At 39.4% G+C, this 21,956-nt stretch overlaps 1 protein-coding gene across 1 annotated transcript in view; it reads right to left on the bottom strand.

Annotated features, from left to right (window-relative positions):
* The window catches only part of zbtb16a (zinc finger and BTB domain containing 16a), a 197,372-nt gene that overhangs the window by 104,815 nt on the left and 70,601 nt on the right, over positions 1-21,956 (bottom strand). The window contains exon 2 of the mRNA XM_037687812.1: positions 16,113-16,210. Within this exon, the coding sequence (XP_037543740.1) occupies positions 16,113-16,210 (98 nt within the window). The remainder of the gene's footprint in view (positions 1-16,112; positions 16,211-21,956) is intronic.

Genomic DNA, 21,956 nt, shown 5'->3' with positions numbered 1-21,956 from the left:
TTGTTTAGTTATTTTAAAGCTCGTCTGCAACACGCTATGAATTGTGATGTGTTGATTTCTAACAGTATTGCACATTAAGTGTCATTAACAGGTAAATATTCATCAATAACACATAAAACTGTAAATGCTGTTAGATAACAAGAAGAATTAATGATTGTAAATGAAGCCGTGACCTTTAATATTGTACTTGCAAACTTTGTGTTTGATTAAATGCAAAATTGGCATTTATGTAAATATTTTTGATTTCTGGAGTTACTGTGATGAACCAGTTTATGCCTGGGATTAATAAAGTTAATTAAACCCACAGCAACTTCTGTGGAGCATGAGCAGACAGGTTAGACCAGTTTGAGTAAGTGACTTATACTGGAAAAATAATTTTAACCACAACCACATAATTTGGGCTAATTGGTCCAAAATGAACATGTTTCATTCTGATATATGCATTATTGTTTATATTCCAAAAGCCTGGCTTCAATTGAACAAAACTTAATTCAGTTTTTTAAAACCAGGAGTGCTGATCGTTAGCACGCCCAAAACAGCTTATAAAGGTGAAAGAGGGGTGAAAAATGTGGCAATATTTTGTTTTAAATCATATCTACACAGTACTTGCATCTGTTTTAATATTCTTTATAAAGTATTTTCAATTTCCCTTGTGCCTTCTCACTTTTCAAAATTGTTCTAAATTAATTGCGAGATAAGTGTTGGGAGTTCAAAATACAAGATGAGTGACGAACATGGATTTATCTGTCTAGCATTTAAGAGCCACAGTTCCTGTTCTGCCAAGTGGACACTGTCCAATAAACAGTAAAACAACAAACTAGGAATACTTTGCCATCTGAAAGTTCTGGAAAAACTCAGAAAACAATCAGAGCACCAGTGAAAGTTATCGTGCAAAAGTCCACAAAACAGCTGACGGAGTGGGGAGCCGAAATGTTTAATGGTTTTATACAGGAACTGTTTTCAATGTGTGTCATTTTATGATTTTCCATGCAGGCTGCTTTTTTAACCAGCACCATTTCGGATGTGCCTGCACAGATTTTATCTCAAAAAACCCTGTTAAGACATTAACAAATATCTAAAGCACGTTTTCTTTGGAGATTTTTAACCCCTGCATGGTTAGAAACAAACAAACAAAAAATGTTGCTCGTTTAACAGAAGGCTCCGGATCAACTTCACATCTTTCATTCTGACATTTTTGCCCTAAAACAAAATTTAAAAAAAGCAAAAGCCACTTCCAGAATAGTCTGAGCCCAGACCGAACAATTCCACCTGACCCTGCTTCAGCCCCCCCCCGAGCAACGCTCAGTATTCATGGAGTAACGGCCCCCCAAACACAGACACACGACCTATTTTAACACCACGCTCTGGAGCAAACGCATGTCTGAAGCCTGCGCATCTTCTCCCTCCTTTTGAGTTAATGGTGTGTGTGTGTGTGTGTGTGTGCTCAGTTTGGGTGCATGTGCACTCGATCCACGAGCACACGTGTTTATGGGTGTGTGCATTCTACAGTATCATTCAAATTTCCAAGAGAGCAAATTAATTGGCAGCCTTTTGCAATAATTGACTTTTCCCACAAACACATGCACACACTCTGAAAGCAATCACATCTCCCTCACACACACATCACACACACACACACACACACACACACACATGCTGCTGGCTGACAACAAAGCTGCTGGGAGGAGGGAGGGGATGATGAAGCGAATCCAAAATTCAATCGACTGTGTTCTTGTTTTGAGCAGAAGGCACACAGTGTACTGTACTCTGAGAGGCCATAAAAGTCTCACTTTGCACACACACACACACACAAAACAGCCTTTTGGTAGACACACAGATATTTCAGCAATCACCCTCCATCAAAACACTTTGTCTCGCATACAAAAATAAGACTTGGCATCAGAGCAGAATACCAAATCAAGCCCATTAAGGGAGCACAGGGGCACTCGCTACTTAGCAACCAAAAGGATTTAAAGCTGCAATATCCCTGTAATAAAAGGAATAAGATCAAGTCTTCCTGGTTTTTTCTCGTCTGAAAATAGAGAGGGCTGAAAGGTTAACTTTGAGCTCTAACTTTTTTTTTGATCGACAGGCTTTGAGAGTAATCACTTACAGAAAAAAGGGCGGCAGGTATTGGATTACTCACTAATCTGCTGGAGTCATTAGTTTGATAAAACGTGGATACTTGTGGGCGTTTTTCCTTTTTACTAGTAGTAGTCGTTCTTAAAGGCTAGATCTACTTCAAATCACAAAGTAAACTTTTAGGCTTGTCTGTATAATTAGAAATTGTGGTTTTACAAATTATTCTGCAATGTACAGCCATTTTTTTTTCCTGGGTTTACCATTAAGTTCACAAAATTTGTTAAATAAACCTCCATCATTTTTTTGTGACTGCATTGTTGCACTCCTGCAAAACACCATTCAAATACAAGTACCACTTGACAATAAGGCTCCCCTTATAGATGGCTATTAAATAGTTTATAGATGCGTTATTAAGTCCTTTGTAAACACTTTATAAGCCATTAATAACTGCTCTTTATGCATTAATTAAGGGTAACAGAGAAATAAAATAGATCAGTTTGTTGCCAAATAGTGAGTCAAATCTGACACAAACATTTCATCAAGAGTTTATAAGCACAATACGCATTTGTAAACCAATTTTTTTAGGATATAATATTAGTTTTAGATATTTATAATGCAGTGATAAAGTACAATATTATATGCTAAAAAGTAGGTTTACAAATGCTTATTGTGCTTACAAGGTAGTAACGTAGTCTGAAATGTTTGATATAACAACTCTTGATTAAATGTATAAGTGAACAGATTTGGCTCACTATTTGGCAACAAACTGGTTTGTTTTGTCTCTATTACTCTTAATTAATGCATAATAAGCAGTTATTAATGATTTATAAAGTGTTTAAAGATGAATTAATAACATATCTATTTATTAGCCATCTATAAGGGGAGCCTTATTGTAAAGTGGTACCCAAATACACTATTACAATTTTTCAAAGCTAAAATGCTCATTTCTAAACGTGAGGCTAATAATATTTAGCTAAAAACAGACTTGATGATGACAACTAACAGCCTTTATTTGCCTTTTTGAAATTCAGGCACATGACAAAGCAGCAAAGAGTCATTTCCCCCCTCACAGACTTTGACAGATGTTGAACAAAATAAAGATTTTTGACGATTCATTCTGTTTTTGGCAAAGTACACAAGACACTGGGTGTGGTATTAATACAAAGCTGAGCTGAGTTCGAGTTTTTGTCTTAGTTAGAATTAGTTTGCAGTGGCGAACATCATGAATGTGGTTAACTCCAAAAGGTAATCAGTTGTTGACACACACCCAAGGATTACTTTTAGCTAGTTTCATTAAAATCTGTTCAGCGGTTAATGAGATACTTTGCTAGTGGTCCACATAAACACACACACAAAGGTGTTATTGTTCAGCTTTCCCCTTTGGGAGGTAAATTGTAGAAGAAGTACCCAACAAATTTAAGTCAGGTCATCTGGACGTTTTATTTTTTGATTTATTTCATCCTTCATCCAAAGGACTTCATCAGTCCGTGGAGCCACAACAAACTCAGTCCCACAAGCAGCACACTCCCATGGTGGACCAACCAGTTTGCTGGTGATAAGAAGCAGAAGAAATAACTCGGACACTTGTTTGTTTACAGCAGTTATGTGTTCAGAATTTACTATTTTATTCAACTTTAAATATAAACTTAAGCACAATACTTAATAAAAGTATTTCAAACTGGAAACGGTCTCATCTGCGGAGCGTGAACGAGCCGTGGCGCCCATTAAATTAATTCTCTTCTTGTGCCTTGAGAGCAAGAATCTCATGTGTAAAAATACGCTTCACGAGAACGTATATCCCTGTTTGACTCGCGCTGCAGTGCAATAACATCCCAACGTGTCGTCATACAAATCCATTAAACGCATAAGGCATCCGCTGAACATACACAACATATTTCTCTGCGGTGCAAGCCATCGTCAACCGCCAAGTCACTTCCAGTAAAGCAAAATGACATCTGCGGCAACTAGCCATGGAGCCTGAAAGTTGAGCTTTCAACTGAGTCATCCTGAGACTTTATCACAGAGAGGATCATCCCTCATGCTGCTCAGCCCGGCTATTTTTACGTTTTACTTCTTCAAAAGCATTCTTTTTTTTCCCCCCCGCAGGCACACCAAGTCCTGGATAAGGAGGGCAACCACCGGGAGTAACACGCGTCCAATAAAGTCAGATTTACTCAGGACAGAGGTTTAACAAGACCCCCACCTTTACTTCCCCACAGTCTCTGAAGGCTACTAAAAATATTAGTTTGACAGCTATGGCTGATGCTGCACTATTAGAAGAGGGGCCCTGCATTGTGTCACCTCTCACTTGTGTGTCCCTCGTGTAATCTAAACCAGCTGAGGTTTCTCCAGCGGCCTGATCTCCCTGGTGTTGCAGTAAATCAGCAGATCAGGGGAGGTATGGCAGGAAGTGCAGGTGGAGTTTTAAGTTGCAGAGGAGGGGTGATGTTATGCTACAACATAATGAGCTGCTGCACTTGATCTTCTGTGTCATCCTAGAAAAAAAAAAATAAAACACCGATGTGTGTGTTTGTGACTTCAGAAGAGAACAGCTGTACAGTGTATATACAAGCCGCTCAACAATTTGCGACACGTTTCCATTTTTACGAACTACTTTTTTTTCCTGCTACTTGCTTTTATTAGCATCCCTCCACCCTCTTGATTCCCCTATCTGCCGTCTCTCACACACACACACACACATTTAGGAATTTGTGGCCTGGAAGGCAGTCAAGTTTCATTAATTTCTGGGTTTGGGTACAGTACAGTGTGTTCCTGGACTCACATCTGCGAGCGATCATAAACGCTGGAATGCTGGCAGAACATCCAGACCTGCCGGCACAAACGTGTCGTCATCACTGCGAGGCGAGAGCCAGCAAAACGCCAAAACAGCCGACCGAGCCGAGTGCCGAAAAGCCAAACAAACGCCACGAAGATGGAAGCACAGGGAAAGTACAAAAGAGAAAGAAAAAAAAAAGCCCTCCTACTTCGCAGCTTTTATACAGCAACTGTTTGCATGTTTGCTCGAGTAAACAGCGCTGAGTATTTATGACGGGCACTTTAATCTGATTGGAATGAAGGTTAGAATCTTTAGAAGCTGCGATAAATCATCAGTCATGGGCAAAGGGAAAACTATATTCCTTTAATAAGACTTTCATCTTAAGATTGATATTTTTGCGTTTTAAAAGCTGCGTGGTTATCGAACCAGGTCGTGCAGTTTTTAAAGAAATTTTACTGCCAACTCGGGCAGCATTGTCAAAAACACGCGGCAGCTGTACACCTGATTCTGGAAATTTACAGCTTTGAATTATTCTGCCCCACAAGTGTGGCCAACATGAGCGTCCCAAAATGATGAAGCATGACAGTTTATGCAAATGGCAGGGCTGTCAGAACCTGGACTCACAGAAATATAGATATTCTAAAACCAATACTGCGAGTAAAAATGTTAGACTGATGCATGAGCAGCAGCTGCATCTGAAACAATGTTCGTTGTCCACGTTCACTTAGTGCGAGTACACTTTTATGTGTTCTTGCACATTTAACACCTGCAGTCATCTGCAACACAAAGCATTATTTCTTTATCTAAATATCCCTCTGGTTGGCAAATTAATCTCTTAAGAACATTACTGGCAGTTCAAAGATCAAATGGCTCCAGTTCTTAGAATTTGCAGAGTAAGACGGATTTGGTGCACATTTAAACTGAATATACTCAAATATAGAGTTTAACGGGTTTTACTTTTTGTCAAAACTGGTTAAGGTATAGCCAAGAAAAAGACAAATAAAACACTTTAATGAAAGTATTTCTGTTTAAATAAAAGTAACGCACAGTATTTTTCCTTTCGAACTAACTCGCATGAAGACTTGGCGGTTGTTTTCACGCAGGATACTCTCCCTGACACGACCACAAACAACCGAGCTACCACAGCCCTCTGTGTGGAGCAGAGAGCTGCCATCTAGGGCACCCGGGGGGGCAGATGGTGGGGGTTAAGGGCCTTGCTCAAGGGCCCAAGGTGGGGCAAATGAGGGTGTTGCAACTTTTCCACCCACATCTTGATGTTGTCGGTCCAGGGGGTCGAATCGGCAACCTTCCAATCACAGGCTCGCCTTCTCTAACCTCTGTGCCACCACTCCCCATACAGGTTACATACAGTGAAATTTGGTAAAATCAATACCGTATTTTCCGCCGTACACGACACTCCACCCTATAGGTCGCTTCAGTCCAAATATGTCTAATAAAGTGGAAAAATCCTTCAATACGTCGATTCACCGTGTACGTCTCATCTATTACGCGTCACTGCCGACAACTCAGAAATGTGGGCCGGTGTTGTGCCAGAAATCAACTGGATGCCAAATAGCGGCAGCAGGAGCATGCACGAGAGGACGTTAGCAAGAAATTAACAAGATTAACACTTAAAAACAAATATTTGTTTGCTCGAAATTATAGCAAAGGTGTGTCTCAGTTGAACTTTTACTTAATAAATGCACTTCATTGGTCAAATTAGCTGCATTTCGCCGGGGCGGCGCAGCGCAGCGAGGTGAAGCTGATTTTATGGTTGCTCCAAGCGAGCTGGACGACGGTGGCAGTCTATGGCAAGCTAATTGTGACATTAATATCCACTTTTATCTACTACATGACACAACGGCATGCCATACTACTCGAGTGCCATCTAGCAGCTGAAAATGGTAGTGCTTAATATTTGCAGTCAGAATGAATGAAAACGGTCATATCTCAGCCAAAAATTAGTTTATAAATATGGGAAAAAAATCCATAAGTATGTCGCTTTGGCGTATAAGTCACAGGGGATGCAAAAAATGTGACTTATAGGGTGAAAAATTTGGGTAAATGCAGGATGCAGGCAGATCGTGAAGATATAGACCGTTATATTCATGCTGGAACACATTTACAGGATCTCTCATTGTAAAGTGACAAGTTACAAATCTCTCATTCAGCTATCATCACACTGTGTCTATGAGCAACACCCATCACCTTCTGCTGCAGTTAAAGAACTATGGATTGCTTTTGACGTGCTGCAGGTTACATACCAAGAAAGTCAGCCCCATGAACATGGGTCGGCTGCTGTATGTACTGCTACTAGACGATTACTACTCCTAAGATATAAAAGCAGTCCGGTGAAAAACAGAAAGTATTAGAGATGGCATTTCAAGTGTTTGGGGTGGGGGGCAGTGTTACAACTAGTACTATTTATATGTACCAGCACGCTTGTCCAGGAAAAACATGAAAATCTCAACGGTTACGTCAGCCTCCTTTGGTCATCTTTGTTTGAGCTTTAAAGCATATAAGAATACAGAAAACATGTTAAAAGTTTAAGCAAACATTTTGTTTTGGACAAAAGTAATTTGTCTGGCAGCGCACATCTCAAAATTATTTTACAGAGGCAAGAAAAAGCTGTAAGGGTTGGGAAACTGTGGCAGGATAATTTTATAAGTAAACTTACAGTTAAACTTAACAGGTTAATTGTCAAGTAGTCAGGAAGAGGATGGAGTATAAAAAAGCATTTTAGAAAAGCTGATACTCTCAGAAGTAAAAATGGGCAGAGGTTCACCAGTCTGCATAAAACTGTGTCTAAAAATAGTGAAAAAATTTCAGAATTTTTAATTCTTTTAATAATTTTTCCTCAAGGAAAATTTGAAAGACTGAATATCCAAATGTGTACAGTTCATATTGTCATCAAATGCTTTCAAGTGCGTGGATAAATCTCTGAACACAAAGGATAAGGTCAAAAGTTAATACTAGATGCCTCTTCAGACAGCAGTGCATTAAAACAGGTGTGATTCTGTTCTGGACATCACTGCATGGGCTCAGGAGCACTTCCACAAATCATTGTCTGTAACCTCAGATCACTGAGCCATCCACAAATGCAGGTTAAAGCTCTTCACACTAAAGACGACAAGAACCATCAGCCCCTTTGTCAGTGCACAGTTCAGAAGCAAACCTCTCTGCTAGTATAGGGGTACATGAGTGTCTCTGGCATGGACAGCTTAAACATCTGGAAATCAATGTAGAAAACTATGTACCGGTTTCAGAACATCTGCTTCAATTCAGCTAAATAAATCCAGCAAAGACAACAGGCTTAATCTTACAGCAGACAGAAATTGAGCAACATTTTTTTCTTTAAAAACTCCTAGATGTTGACAGACTGTTGTTAAAAGAAGAGGGAAGGCTTCACAGTGGCAGACATGGCCCTGTACAATTTGGTACCAAAATGGTACATTTTCATTAGTTTGAATATTTACTTATACTATGTTTCATTGTAAATATAAAAAAAAATTGGATTCTCAGTTTACACAAAACTCCAATATTTTTGAGCTTAGGGCTGTAAAATAATAGTTGGAATTGCACCAGTTGTAATTGTTCTAGAACTGCGCTGCTCAAGGTGGCTGCATGTTGGAGTATCTCGCTTACTTTCTTTCTGAGATTTTGCTTTGGAAAGCTTTAATTACTCCTTTTTTCTGAATGTAAATCAATTGTTTGGATAATTATTTCCTCTGGTATCGGATGCTGTGCAGCTGGAAGAATTTTTACTGAAACCTTTTTACCTTTGGACATTATGATGCGTGACCATGACAACAAGGTGGTTTTCTACAACTGGGAGCTGCTGATTAATGTCTCAAGAGCGCAAATAATACCTTAACTACAGCCCCAAATCCAAAATGAGTAGAAAAGGAGGTGCCGTGGATGCATTTCTGTCTACCTGGATACAGTGTTCGAGTGCTTGAGTGCAGAGATCTTGGAGGTAGTGGGAAACGCGGCTTGTGACAGCGGGAGGACTGAGATCGTCCCCCGGCATCTGCAGTTAAGTTAGCAGCGACAAGGGGCTTTGCAGCAGCTGAGAAATGGCCATCGCTCAAGGAGTTCTGCATGGCATTCAGGCAGTTCTGATGCCCAAGAGGACCAAGAGATCTGCTGGGTCTGGATGAGCGGATCAGCATCTGCAGCCAGTTTCTTCGGATCCACTGTGGGACGGACTGCTACAAGAGAGCATCTATAACAACGCTAATGAAACCAGGATGATGAGTTACAACAACAATTAATTTCCCTTTGGGAATAATAAAGTATTTTTGAATTGAATTGAATAGTTATGGCTTGGTTCATTTATAGAATGTATTAAAGGGCCGTTTATGCATTTACTTATTTTAAAAGTTAAATTTATTATAGTATAAAAGTAAAAAAAAAAAGTCTGAGTCACAGTTCTGCACTTAACCCAACCCAGCAACATGCAGGCCTTGGCTCAGCAACGGCTGTCAAACATTAAACAGCAGGCGGAGATAAAAACAATACAACCAAAGCCTGAGAGGGAACAAGACGAGAGGAAAACAAAAATTAAATAGCTGGCATGAGGTAGACTGTACATACTGTACCCTGATCTGTGGCACGGAGCCCAGGCTGGCGAGCTGCCACGTCCTCTGTACAACAAGCACAGAAACACACACAGATGGACAGATAGACAGAAAGTGAGAGACAAGGGTGGTAAGCAGAGTGGGAGGAAGGAGGTGTGCCGGCAGCAGCATTTGAAAAGCTCCACATCCACGACACACGACGTGCATACCGAGAAGCCTCTCCACTCTCGCTTCACCTCCCCAATATTCGGCCTTTTGTGAGGTGAGCTGAAAGATGACGGCGGCGTGACAGTGTGTGAGTCGGGGGTGGGGGCTCAAGTCGAGGGTTTTGGGACTTGGTGGAGTGCCATTGTTACAAAGACACACAAAACAAAAAAAAACGAGCTGCGGTGTCGAACCAAGAAAAGTCTTGAGCGTCAAACGGTTCAGGCGGAGGAGGAGACTAGAAACCAAAGTACACAAAAAGAAAACCACACACAACAAAAAGTATCAAAGTTGCTTTTGCCTCAGCGCCGTCTCTTCCTTAACCGTCGCCTGTCTCGACAGAAGCGCTCGTCTTGACTTTTACGTCCAACTAAAGCGGCTATGAGCCAACACTGATGTGTAACAGTACAGGTTGATGTTGTGCATCGAGTCAGCCTTGCATGGAAAAAAAAAAAAAAAGCAAAGAAAGTTTGTGTACTTGCTGCCACCGTAGCTAAAAATACACTGCCCACATCTTCCGCTCAAATGCCTTTTCTCATGGTAGAGTTCGCGGTTCTTCCTAGAGTTTTCAGAGTTCTGTTTTTTCCATTTGATCTCCTCCCACAAGAGTTTTGCTCAACGACAACTGAGACCTTATTACCCACACCTGTACCACAGATTTTCTCTTAATTTGCTTTTTATTCTGTATTTTACAAATTTACACTTAAAGAGTTGGCACTCGGGTTGTAACATTTATTTAATTTATTTCTATGATGCTGTTCAATATAATGCAAATGTGTGTGCACTACCACCCACTGCAGTTATGCAATTAAAAAGTGCTGGTGCAATGAGATAGAAAGTGGATGACATCACTCAGTCAGTAAAGCTTGCCAGCTATGAAACAATAAATATGGATTAAGACCGCACCCTGCTAACTACCGCTAATTAGCTGAGAAGACAACCTGTTTGAGTGATAACTTACCATCCCTCCCTCTTGTCAAAACACCACATTTGGATTAAATCTTGCAAAGTGACGACAAACAACATGGGAAATTTGAGGCTTCGTAACAGTAGATCCCAAATTAATACTTAGCATAACAGTAGCTGTCTGTTTTGCACGAACTGTGGTGAAATTGTGGTAGAATTCACAATCTTACTTCTAACCTACAAAGCCCTCAACACCCTAGCTCCATCTTATATTACAGATCTTATTGTTCCATATTTTCACGTTTCCTGCAACTTTGCACAATTTAAGGTTCTCAAAAACGCTTCGTTACAATTGCAACTCGATCAGATTATCATTGTCCTGCTCCTCTGTTTAAGAATTTCCAGATTCTTATTATTTATATCAACATTTTTCAAATTTGTATTTCTGTTCATAAGATTTATGTAAGTCAAGAGGATATACCAAAGCATTTCACCCATTACTTTAAATCAAATATGCCGTTTCATTCTTACTGAACTCGCCAGAGTCCAGCGCTTCATCTTCCTAAATATCAGACCAGTAGAGGCCAGTTTTCTCTTCGTTACAGGGGAGATGATGTTTGGAATCATTTTTCACATTTGGTAACAGGCAGGCCTTCTGTGAAAGTGTTTAACATTATTTAAAACTTTACTTAATTAAAGAGTTGTGACCGTCATTTTGTTACATATTTTATTCAAATTTCCATTAATACTTTATAGATGTGTTTTTTATTTGTTTTATTTTTCTTCTGTTTGACTGTGTTCCTAAATTTATGATCAACTGACTGCATTCTTGGATTGTATTATTTGTTTCTATACTATAAAGGTGGAGGCTTTACATACTGTATTTTCCGGTGTATAAGTCACAGTTTTTTGCATAGATTTGTCAGTCCTGCGGCTTATACACCGAAGCGACTTATATGTTTTTTTTTTTCCATATTCATAACGTAATTTTTGAGTGACGCTTAAAATTTCTAAGAACTGCAACAGCGAGTCAACAACTCGCTTCACTCAGCTGGTGCAAGTGGAGGAACACTGGAGAGCTAGCGGCTTTGGCCACGATGGATGGATGGATGGATGGATGGATGGATGGAGATGGATGGATGGAGCAGGATGGATGGATGGAGATGGATGGCGCTAAACTAAACTATTTTCCTAACAGAGCACTTCGCTCTCAGACTGCAGGATTATTTGTGGTTCCTGGAGTTTCCAGAACCAGAGGAAGATCTTTCAGTTATCAGGCTCCTCTCTTGTGGAACCAATTTCCAATTTCTGTCCTTTAAGGCTGACACATTGTCCAGTTTTAAGACTGGACTTAAGACTTTCTTTATTGATAAATCCTATAGTTAGGGTTGGCTTGTTATGCTGCTAAAGGCTTAGACTACTAGAGGACAAATTGACTTTGTTTCATCAAATGAATAGTTTACATTTGAAATAATTTCTATCTTAAGATGCTCGCTTCCATTCTGGAGCTGCCATTGTGTATCTGTTCCTGTCAAACCCAGCCGGTCGAAGCAGATGGTCGCTTGTCCTGAACCTGGTTCTGCCAAAGGTTTCTTCCTCATGAGGGAGTTTTTCCTCTCCACTGTCGCCTTCATGCTTGCTCAAGATGAGAGTTCAGTGATGAAGTGAAGTCTGCTCTTCAGATAAATAATGTTATTAATTTACTTTTATATATATATGAATGTTTCTGTTCAGTGCCTTGACACCACTGTTGTTGTGACTTGGCGCTATAGAAATAAACAATTGATTTAAAAACATATGTAACTTTGTTCTATTGGTACCACGTTACATATGTATGATTTTGTATGACACACATCAAATAAAGCACACATGAAGCATTTTCTGCCACTGATACTGACCTCTATTCTTAATCTTTAAGATTTACTGAACCACAAGCTAATATTGATGTTTAATTAATCCCACTACTGTTTTTACCTCATGTATTTATTACAAATACGCCCATTATATTCACACATGGACACTTTCTGGCACAGAATAAATACCTGGAAATTGTGCTTCCTGTACCGTATATGGTGATTGATTATGACTTTAATATTTCCCAAACCAAAATACATCATTTGAGAGGAAAAATATTATTTGGATATGCGTCGCCAGCAAAGTTGCACAAGCATGATACACATAAGATTGCCCTCACTTGCTCCCCGTCTCCAGTTAGTCCTAACTCCATACACTAAAAGGAAACTTTGACTACATGTTTACTTTAGTTTCTTGCATGAACAGTGACTTTAGAACAGATGCCTCAGGGCGAGACATATCTGAGGAAACATATACAATAATTGGAGCCACACTGGGAAATACATGCGCTGTGACGTTTCTAAATATTCTCCGTCTCATTTTTGTTGTGTTGCAGCACTTTGTCCTCCTGCTTTGACAAGTGATTGAGAAGGGGATGTGGGGGTGGGGTGTGCAGGGAGGGCTGTTGCATGCATGCACAGTGGGGATCGTAAAACCGGGGAGTAATTTAAAAATAAACTGTGAATATTTGCTCGGAGCAACTTTTGCTTGTGACACACTGAGTTGTGTGCTGAGCCAATTCACTGGCACAGCATGAGTTTGTCATTCATCTTTGTCATAACATAGCAAGGGTGTCAACATCAATGTCAGTCAATGTTTAACTGTTGGTGAGATACGAACAAACAAATGATCCCGGTAATTATTCTTATCTGTCTTTACAGGCTGGAACGGTGGGGTGTATAAGAGATCTTGTAGTATTGGAAACGTTGAGTGGGCTATTCAGACATATGCATTCTACTGGGATGCATCTTTAGATCAACTTTGGCAGGTTAAAAGAAATGCAGAAGGGGTTACAGGAATAATTTTAACAAATCATCTTCAAGAACAATGGGAAACTTTTTGTGGGCTGTAAAAAAACAAACAAAAAAAAAACCTGTTGCTGCTTTAAGGTAGTAACTCACTGAGAGGACACTGCAGGTGAACAGCATTCATGAGGGAGTGTCCCGAATGTCTGGGGTACTTAGCTGGAGTCCCAGAGAATTGCAATATTTTGGCATTCATTTTTGACATGTTCAAACATTTGAAAATCACTTATTTTATTTCAAAATTGTCTTTTTTTTTTTTTAGAAGTTTGAAACCAACCTCAAAACCCAATACCCATCACTGTAATGCCACTTTAATTGGTGATATGTGACCTATCTGTGCTGCTGATTATCCATGCTGCTGATCTCATGCTGCTGTATTCATACCCATCTACTTGCCACAGACTCATGCTCAAGCTGCTGCTTGATATACCGTATTATTTACATTACAGTAGTCCCTCACTACTTCGCAGTTTGTTTTTTGCGGACTCACTCTATTGTGGTTTTTCAAAATAAGATTAGACATGACACACAATTGGCTGATTGATGGATGAGCCGCACAATCGGCGTGGGATTTTTATTTAAAATAAGCACCTGGTGCACCTCTGTTCAGCCCACACTGCAGGATAAGCTTCCTGCTGCAGCTGATCAGCTGATCTCCGTGCAGAGCGGAGAAGTGGGCGTGGCCAATAATGCTTGCAGGTGGCTGAGAGCAGCAGAGGCAGCGAGAGGGAAATCATGACATCCTGTGCTCTTATAGTACGTTTAGAGTTTAGAAACATTGTTTAGAATATTGCAAGAGTGTGGGAAGGGTTTAAAATGCCTTAATATATACAGTATATTAAAAAATACTACTTACTACTTGTACTATTATCCCAACTTCGTGTATTTTCACTTGTCATGGGGCATATTAGTGTTCGTGTATATCTTAGCCCTTATATACCGTTTCTTTTTATACTTATTTTTTGTAATTTTTAAGTGTAACTACGACCCTGAGTACACAATTTCATTCCACCTCATGTACCACATGTGATGCAAATAACAATAAAGACACTTGAACTTGAAGAGGTGTAGTTTAGCTCCTCTGTCAGAAAACACGTCCAGGTCTAAAAGCCATGATGAAAGTAAATAATAATTATTTAACAACCTGTCTAAATCGGCTCGTCTTAAAAGATTTTCAAAAACTGCCCATGCAAAACATAACGACATGACTTGCTGGTCACTTGGTCACAAACACCCACACTAAAGATTTGCCCATTTTCTCACAATACTGAGGGAAACTGGAATTGCCTTCTAGTCTCCAGCAGCTGCAGCCCAGTAAAATAACATGAGTGTGGAACCGAGTAGCCTCAAAGCAAATGTACACTGTGTGTGTCCATTATCTTTATATCCCCTTATGGACTAAAATATATGCTCTAAAATCAAACTTACGTGGAGTTCCTGTGAACGTGAGAACCAAATTCGAGTCTCCACGAGAACAAAGTCATCTATTAAAGGTTAAGACTGTGTTTTAAGGTGAAGGTTAGACTTTCAGTTATGATCATTTAAATCAGGGTAAAGGGTTAAGGAATGAAATGGGTCGACCAAGTGTCCCAGGTGGGATATAGAATCAAACATGTGCTTAGTGGTGGTTGTAATAGTGTCAAACTGCACTAATGATTGTGTTTAGTGTTCTGGCAACTTTAAGTCCTCCGATATTGTAGAATTACAGGGGGACAGAATGATGATGTGCAGGCACGGCCAGAGTAAACACATCAGAGCAGCTCACCAACGCTGGACCAAAGAGTCATTTAACTGACGTTACTGAAATTGGCTAAATACAATTATATGACACATTTTTAGCATGCTGAAGCAAATGCAAGATTCATTTTTTTTGTTCCATTCCAGTTGCAGTAACTTCATTAATAATGACTACTGTAAACATTTTACTAAAGATTAAAGACAAAAAAAAAATGAATAAACTGGAATCAAAGTGAATTTCTAAGTTCACATTTTAAATTATTTGACAAATTTAAAAAGGTCAAATCTTCAGTTCAAGTGTTATTATTCATTAAAGACATTACGAGATACGCGAAGTAAAAGTATTTTGAATAAAGGGAAACATTGGCAGACATTTTCTACTAATATTCTAATTTATGCTGCATTATGTTTCCAAGATGAAAAGTATTAATTTTTACACCTAAAACTGTAATGAGGATCAAAGTGGTGCTTTCCAAACATTTGTGTCACGACCGCTGTTTTATTTTTCACTCTAATCCTTTTGCACTTTGAAACCAATTACCCGCTTCACCTTAGCTTTACAACGTTGTCAAAAATTTACTTGACGGGTGGGGTTGCGCTAAAGGATTTTGACCCTTCACCCAGTTACCTCTTTTTGATTTTGTGTTTGGAAAACTTTGACCCACATTGCAAAGTGACGCAACTGTAAATACAAAATGATTTTCATGGCAGAACTACACAGGCATCAAAATGTATAAAACTTATCTAAAGCCAATAAAATCCGTTTATGTTTTATAATCATTTTTTAATTAATCTTTCTGGCCTCGCCTGTGTTTTAAAATAAGATTAATTGATTCCCGGCAGGATCTGACTGAAAATCTTTGCAGTATATTTGCAGTATTTATCATAAAAACCTTTAGTGCAAGTTATGGTTTAAAGTGCGTGTTTTGGGTCGACTTTTCTCTTTACCTGAATGAGACAGCAAATGCATTCGTAGACGAAGGCTGTCCAGAAAGCTCTTTCCACACAGCTCACAACTGTAGGTCTTCATTCCACTGTGCATTTTCCTGTTAACAAGAACGAAAACAAACATTTCATCATCTGCACTCCATCGGTGAGAAAGTCAGCCAGACCAGGCAAAGTTTAATGTGCATTCATGTCACTCAAATACACATTCAGTACTTTAACAGAGTGTCTTTCTTTTACTAAGTGTTGGCAGCGCACACAAAATGAATGAGGCCTTTATTTTTATTCTGTAAAGAAACGTCACACTCAATCTATCATAACATCAGAGCACAATAATAACCATTAGAGTACCAACTACCCCACATATTTTTTTTTGCACAGGTCACTGGAGCATGACTTATAGCTGTTGATGTCAAATGAAGACAGTATTAACATCCCATATCTCAAGTATTGCAAATAACGTGCTGCAAATCGAATACTTTATTTATAAAATATGCACGGCAGCTGATTGGAGTACTTAACCATTTGTGGCTTTATGAGGACGAGAAGTGAGGGCTTATTGGCAATAAATTGTCCATTTCCAAACGGTTAGTCATTAACCTGTAACACAGTTTGGGCGCACAAGGTCAGAGAAGATAAAGGGTCAATATTTGATTATGTGGAAGGGGCCTTGAAGGTTAGGTAACTAAATAACAGACATCAGAGAGTTTATCCTTACAACCACCTCTATTACAAAACCCTCAAAGACCCCACGGCTCAGTGCAAAGTATATTATTCCTGAGAGATATTTGAAAGTGCTCTAAAGCAATTAAGGTGACATGAATTGCCAAACAACTGCCACGGCGCCTTAAGCCTTCCAAAATGCTTCAAATATTTCATCTCGAGGGCGGCGTACACGCCTATAATTGTGATAATGGTTTGTCAAGATTTTGCCGTTTCCGAGTTTAATCTTCCAAATAGGTCGCCGTTCCATACGGCGAGCATCTGAAACCGAGTCAGTAATCGCACGGTGGAAATCAAAACCTCGACAGGCGAGGATGAAATTGCACATGCAAAAAGCGCATGGTTCAACACTCAGCTGAGTGGCTGCTTTTGGCAGACAAAATGAGACACTGTCAAACATTTTTAAGTCTCCACCGTCGAGTCAGGTGGCACAGAAGGATCAGCCAAGTGCATTCTCGGGGAAACAATGCCCTTGATAAGAGATTTGCTCAACTTGGGTGAGATGACAGCTTTCAATCTTTGCTACTCTCAACTAAACCTCTAAAGAGAAGGTGGTGCCACTCTCCAAAAACATGACTGATTGATGTCAGATGTTAAATGCAGACTGATTTATAGCTCTCTTTAGTGCCTCAAGCGAAGTAGGCAGAGACTGAGCCAGACTGCCAAACTTTCTGAGGCAGTGGCTGTAAGAATTAAACAACCAAGGTTAATACGCAGTTATAAGCTTAGTAGCATCCTTGAAACTGGATGAGAGAGGGTAAAAGTTAGACTTGTAAGAAAATGTTAAGAGGATGAATAAGTCATAATTAATTGGCAGCTTGAAGTTGCAGCAGACCGACAGCTGAATGTCAATCTCTGAGGAAGGAAAGGTCTTATGAAGGTCAAACGACCTAAATGAAAAGAATCAAGCCTTCTGATGGGCTTGTGACCTGTCCAGGGTGTCCCCCGCCTCTCGTACAGTGACTGCTGGACATGGACACCAGTGGCGCCTGTGACCCGGAAAGGCAGAAGTGGGTAAAGATAATAAATGGATGGATTGAAAATAATTGCACTTTAATCTCAAAGCAGAAATAAAAGCTATCTATCTAGGCATCAATAAACCCAACAATAACAAAAAACCAACAACAATAACTATTATCTATATTTAGGCGTGGTCTTTTAGTGCAAACAGCCTATTATAATGCATAAGAAACAAACACACACAAAGAAAGTGAATTATTTATTTTGGCCTCGTCTACACTTGACACGTTTTTAAAAAGACATTTAATTTTTATCTGCTTAAATTAATTTTCATCCATCTACATGATGCTAACACAAATGTTGCAATACCTCTACCATACCACTAGGGGGCGAGAAAGTCCACATTAGCAACATTTCAAAAACAGAGAAAGAACATGCATAGCTTGACTAAAGATTGTCGGAAAACAATATTTTCTTAGATACTGTTCACACTTTCCTATCAAACATTAAAGGAACTCATTGTAAAGTCACAAAGACTGGACAAAAATTAAAAAATCAAAATAAACAAAATCTGTGCCATATTTTCTTTAAATGGATGGTTAATGTGTATTGTGCGATTGCTTACCTACAGAAAAGACAGACGTGACTAAAAATAGGTCAAATTGTAAACTTAAAGGTCATATTTGTTTAACTACACAGACTACAACCAGACTGATGTAGGTCAGTCATGTGACTCATGGTGACACATGCTGTGCTGAAGATTTGGCTGAGTAGCTTGTTTACATTGACAGCATATCCACACTTGAGTATATCTGGAAAAGTACTAGAGTAAACGCCTTCAAACTGCACCATTTGATCTAGTTCAATGTATAGTTGGTATAGTTTGGGAGAGCATTTTATGTTTGCTTTCATACATTGCATTGAATACCTTTAACCGTTTCAACTCACAATTAAAGTGCGACAAAGACACAATTAAGAACAAAAGAAACGTGCCAAAGTAAAACCATTAAAAAACAGCTCTGTAGTTGTTTTAGTTTCTAGGGTAGTGAATATTAGTAAGCATTTAAAAAATAGGCTACCTTTTCATCAATTCTGCAAAACTGAAAGCAGTCTTTAAATGGTATATATATTTTTCCTTTTACCAAAAACAAACCAAAAAAGTTAAAAATGTCACTTAAAAAATATCCAGCGTAGTGTGGACAGGACACTAGATTTCCCAATAGCCTCAGAATGTGAAGGTGAAGAGTTGTGCATCCATGGATAATTGATATCATCCAGCATCACTTACACATATCGTTGGACAATAGCATTTGTCTCACTGCAACGCTGCATTTAGGTTTATTCAATCAAGCAGACAAACTGCCACTTCTCCGTAGGAATGCTTCATTCATGAACGTTACACTCCGGCAATGCTCTTGCATTTTTCCTCTGAGGGACGGCATTAAGGCAGGTATTTCCTATGTTGCAGGTAGATAAAACCTTCAGTAATTACTTCTTGTAAATGTCATCCACACAAATGACTCACCCAATTGAGCAAAGCTACAGAGCAAGATTTTCTTTAAGGGTCATACATGATGTGCTCACTTTTACACCGATAAGGAGAAAGCACACGTATGAAGCAGGCTGCAACACATACAGAGCACAAAGCCTTCCCAAAGCCTTTTGTGTCCTTTCTCAATTTGCCCATTGTGCCTCCCAGACAGAGGACAGATAAGGCATGGATGGACTTACTAAGGGCACTCAAAGTGGAACCAATGCCATGTTTTTTTTTCCATCGTAAAGGTAGAGCTGATGAGCAAAGTGTGTTTATCACTGAGCGTGTGCTACTTCTCATTGAAACAGCACATTACTTGATGTCCAACAGAATGAAAACAGCACCTGTTAAAGTAATCCGGTTTCTTGAAAAGACAGTTCGAGACCTCTAGAAATCCGCCTTCGACTTTGCTTCGACGCGACAGCTCTTATTTTCGGGAAGTGAAACTTTTAAACCCGTAAAGCGTCCTTTATGTTACAGTAGGGCACAAGACAAACAACAGGTAGTGTCTAGAAAACTTGAACAACACTGAAAAAGACTGGACACAGAAAGGTGACATGGGTTCTCAAAGTTGTGTGTATTGCAGTACTTATAAAACATTAACAATCTAAAATGTTAAATAAAATTATTTACTGATATACGTGAACCATGCTTATTTGTCCTTGTTAGAAAACGAGCCAATCTTAGTCATAAGTAAGCTATTAAAAGGTATGTCTTATATGGATTTAAATGTTTCAAAATTCCTTTATCTGGGCTTGTACGTCTGTTGGACATAATTAAGTCTTTTGACAAGGTTTAATGATTTGTAAAAGGACACTAAAAATTATCTCAGATCAGTGATTCTAGTTCAAATAAACCCCATTTTAAACAATGTTTTTATGCAATTCGCATAACCGCCCACTCTCATGTGCCTCTGAGATAGATGACGAGTGTGTGCGAGTGCGTGCGTACGTGCATGTGTGTGTAAATACATTTATATGAATGTTATGTCTGCGTTGGGAGGAATGAAGGGTGATTTGAAACAGACTGACTGCAGCCATTAAGGAAGTTCTCATAAAACTATTTAAGGCCATTTACTCGGTTAATAATTGACTAAGTCCTACAGTCGCTTTTGACAACGGCAATAAATTTAAAATTTATGTCAACAAAACATATGCTGATCACCCCGTGTGGTGAGCTCCCTCATAAAAACCAGCCCAGCCTGGCTGTTGGGCTGTTTGACTTCACGTGTGTTTTTGAAGTGTGAGCCGATTATAGGCCTCAACAGCTCGCTTCATGTAGTTCTGATTTATTTTCTCTCCCTCATATTTCTTATGGACCTGGTTGGCTATATATCATAACTAGTGCTACATTTACCGACGCCATGCCTCCCACCTGCCACTTTTTTTGTAATTTGATTGTTAAAAGGTTGAACTTAGCAGATTTACTGCACTATGAAGAAACAAATTAAAGCCAAATAGTTGCTTGAAACTCACGGGCGAAATAGCTAAACTATTTAGGAAAAGAGAAAAGCAAAACATAATAATAAAGCTTGGCGTCCCTCAGCAGTTTTGACCTTAATACTTACAGGATGCAGTGAAAAAATCATTAGCTTAGTTACTGAGCATCTATCCATTATCTTTACCGCTAAATGAAACACTTTTTACCCAATGTTGTTAATCGCTGTAATTTCTTGGCAACTTTATTTTTTTACAAAGCTGCACCGTCAGTTTTTAGTGGGATCACTTGTCTGACTTTCACCTTTCCATGTGCCCCACTGTCAGCCATCACTAGCACAGGCTGTCTTCTGCAAGTAGATGATAAAGACAGTAAGCTGCTGTTCACAGGTGAGATGCATGTGGCCTGAAACTTGGTGGAAAAAATTAAATAAACTAGAGATAGACAATTCAGCTGATATTGGCCACTTCAAAGACGATCGGCCGTGACTGTGCAAAATTCAACGTCCAACATTTTTAAGGCTAAATAAGTTTAGTATAGGCTTTGAAGTTTAAAGCTTAAAAAAACCAGTCCCAGAACTGTGGATCTCCATGTTCACTCATGGGAAAATGTGTCAAGTGTATGTCTAAATTACAGCTATATTTTAGTTATACTTGTTCTTTTGGCTGCTCCCCTCTTCAGGGGTCGCCACAACGAAATAACTCACACGAAGACTTGGTAACTGTTTTTACGCTGGATGTCCTTCCTGACGCAACCTCAGACCACCGAGCTACCACAGCGCTCTGTGTGGACCAGAGAGCTGCCATCTAGGGTGCTCGGGGGAGCAGATGGCGGGGTTAAGGGCTTTGCTCAAGGGCACAGAGTGGGGCAAATGAGGGTGAAGACAGGTGTGGGTGCTTGACCACTCCCACCCACATTTTGATGTGGTCAGTACCGGGAGTTGAACCAGCAATCTTCCGATCACAGGCCCACCTTCTCTAACCTCTGCGTCACCACTCACTCAGCTATATTGTAGTTATACAATAATTATAAATAAACAAATTTGTGAAGAACTGCATTTTGAACATATGTACAGTAGTCCTTCGTTTATCGCAGGGAATCCGTACCCTGAAGCCCAACGATAAGTGAAAAACCACAAAGTAGGAAATAGTAGTACAAGTAGTAGTTTATTTTAGAATATATATACAAAGTAT

The sequence above is a fragment of the Nematolebias whitei genome, chromosome 14, assembly GCF_014905685.2.
Source record: "Nematolebias whitei isolate Nwh7 chromosome 14, NemWhi1, whole genome shotgun sequence".
Classification (NCBI taxonomy): Eukaryota; Metazoa; Chordata; class Actinopteri; order Cyprinodontiformes; family Rivulidae; genus Nematolebias; species Nematolebias whitei.
The sequence above is the reverse complement of the archived record's forward strand: the minus strand, read 5'-3'. Positions and strand labels throughout refer to the sequence as shown.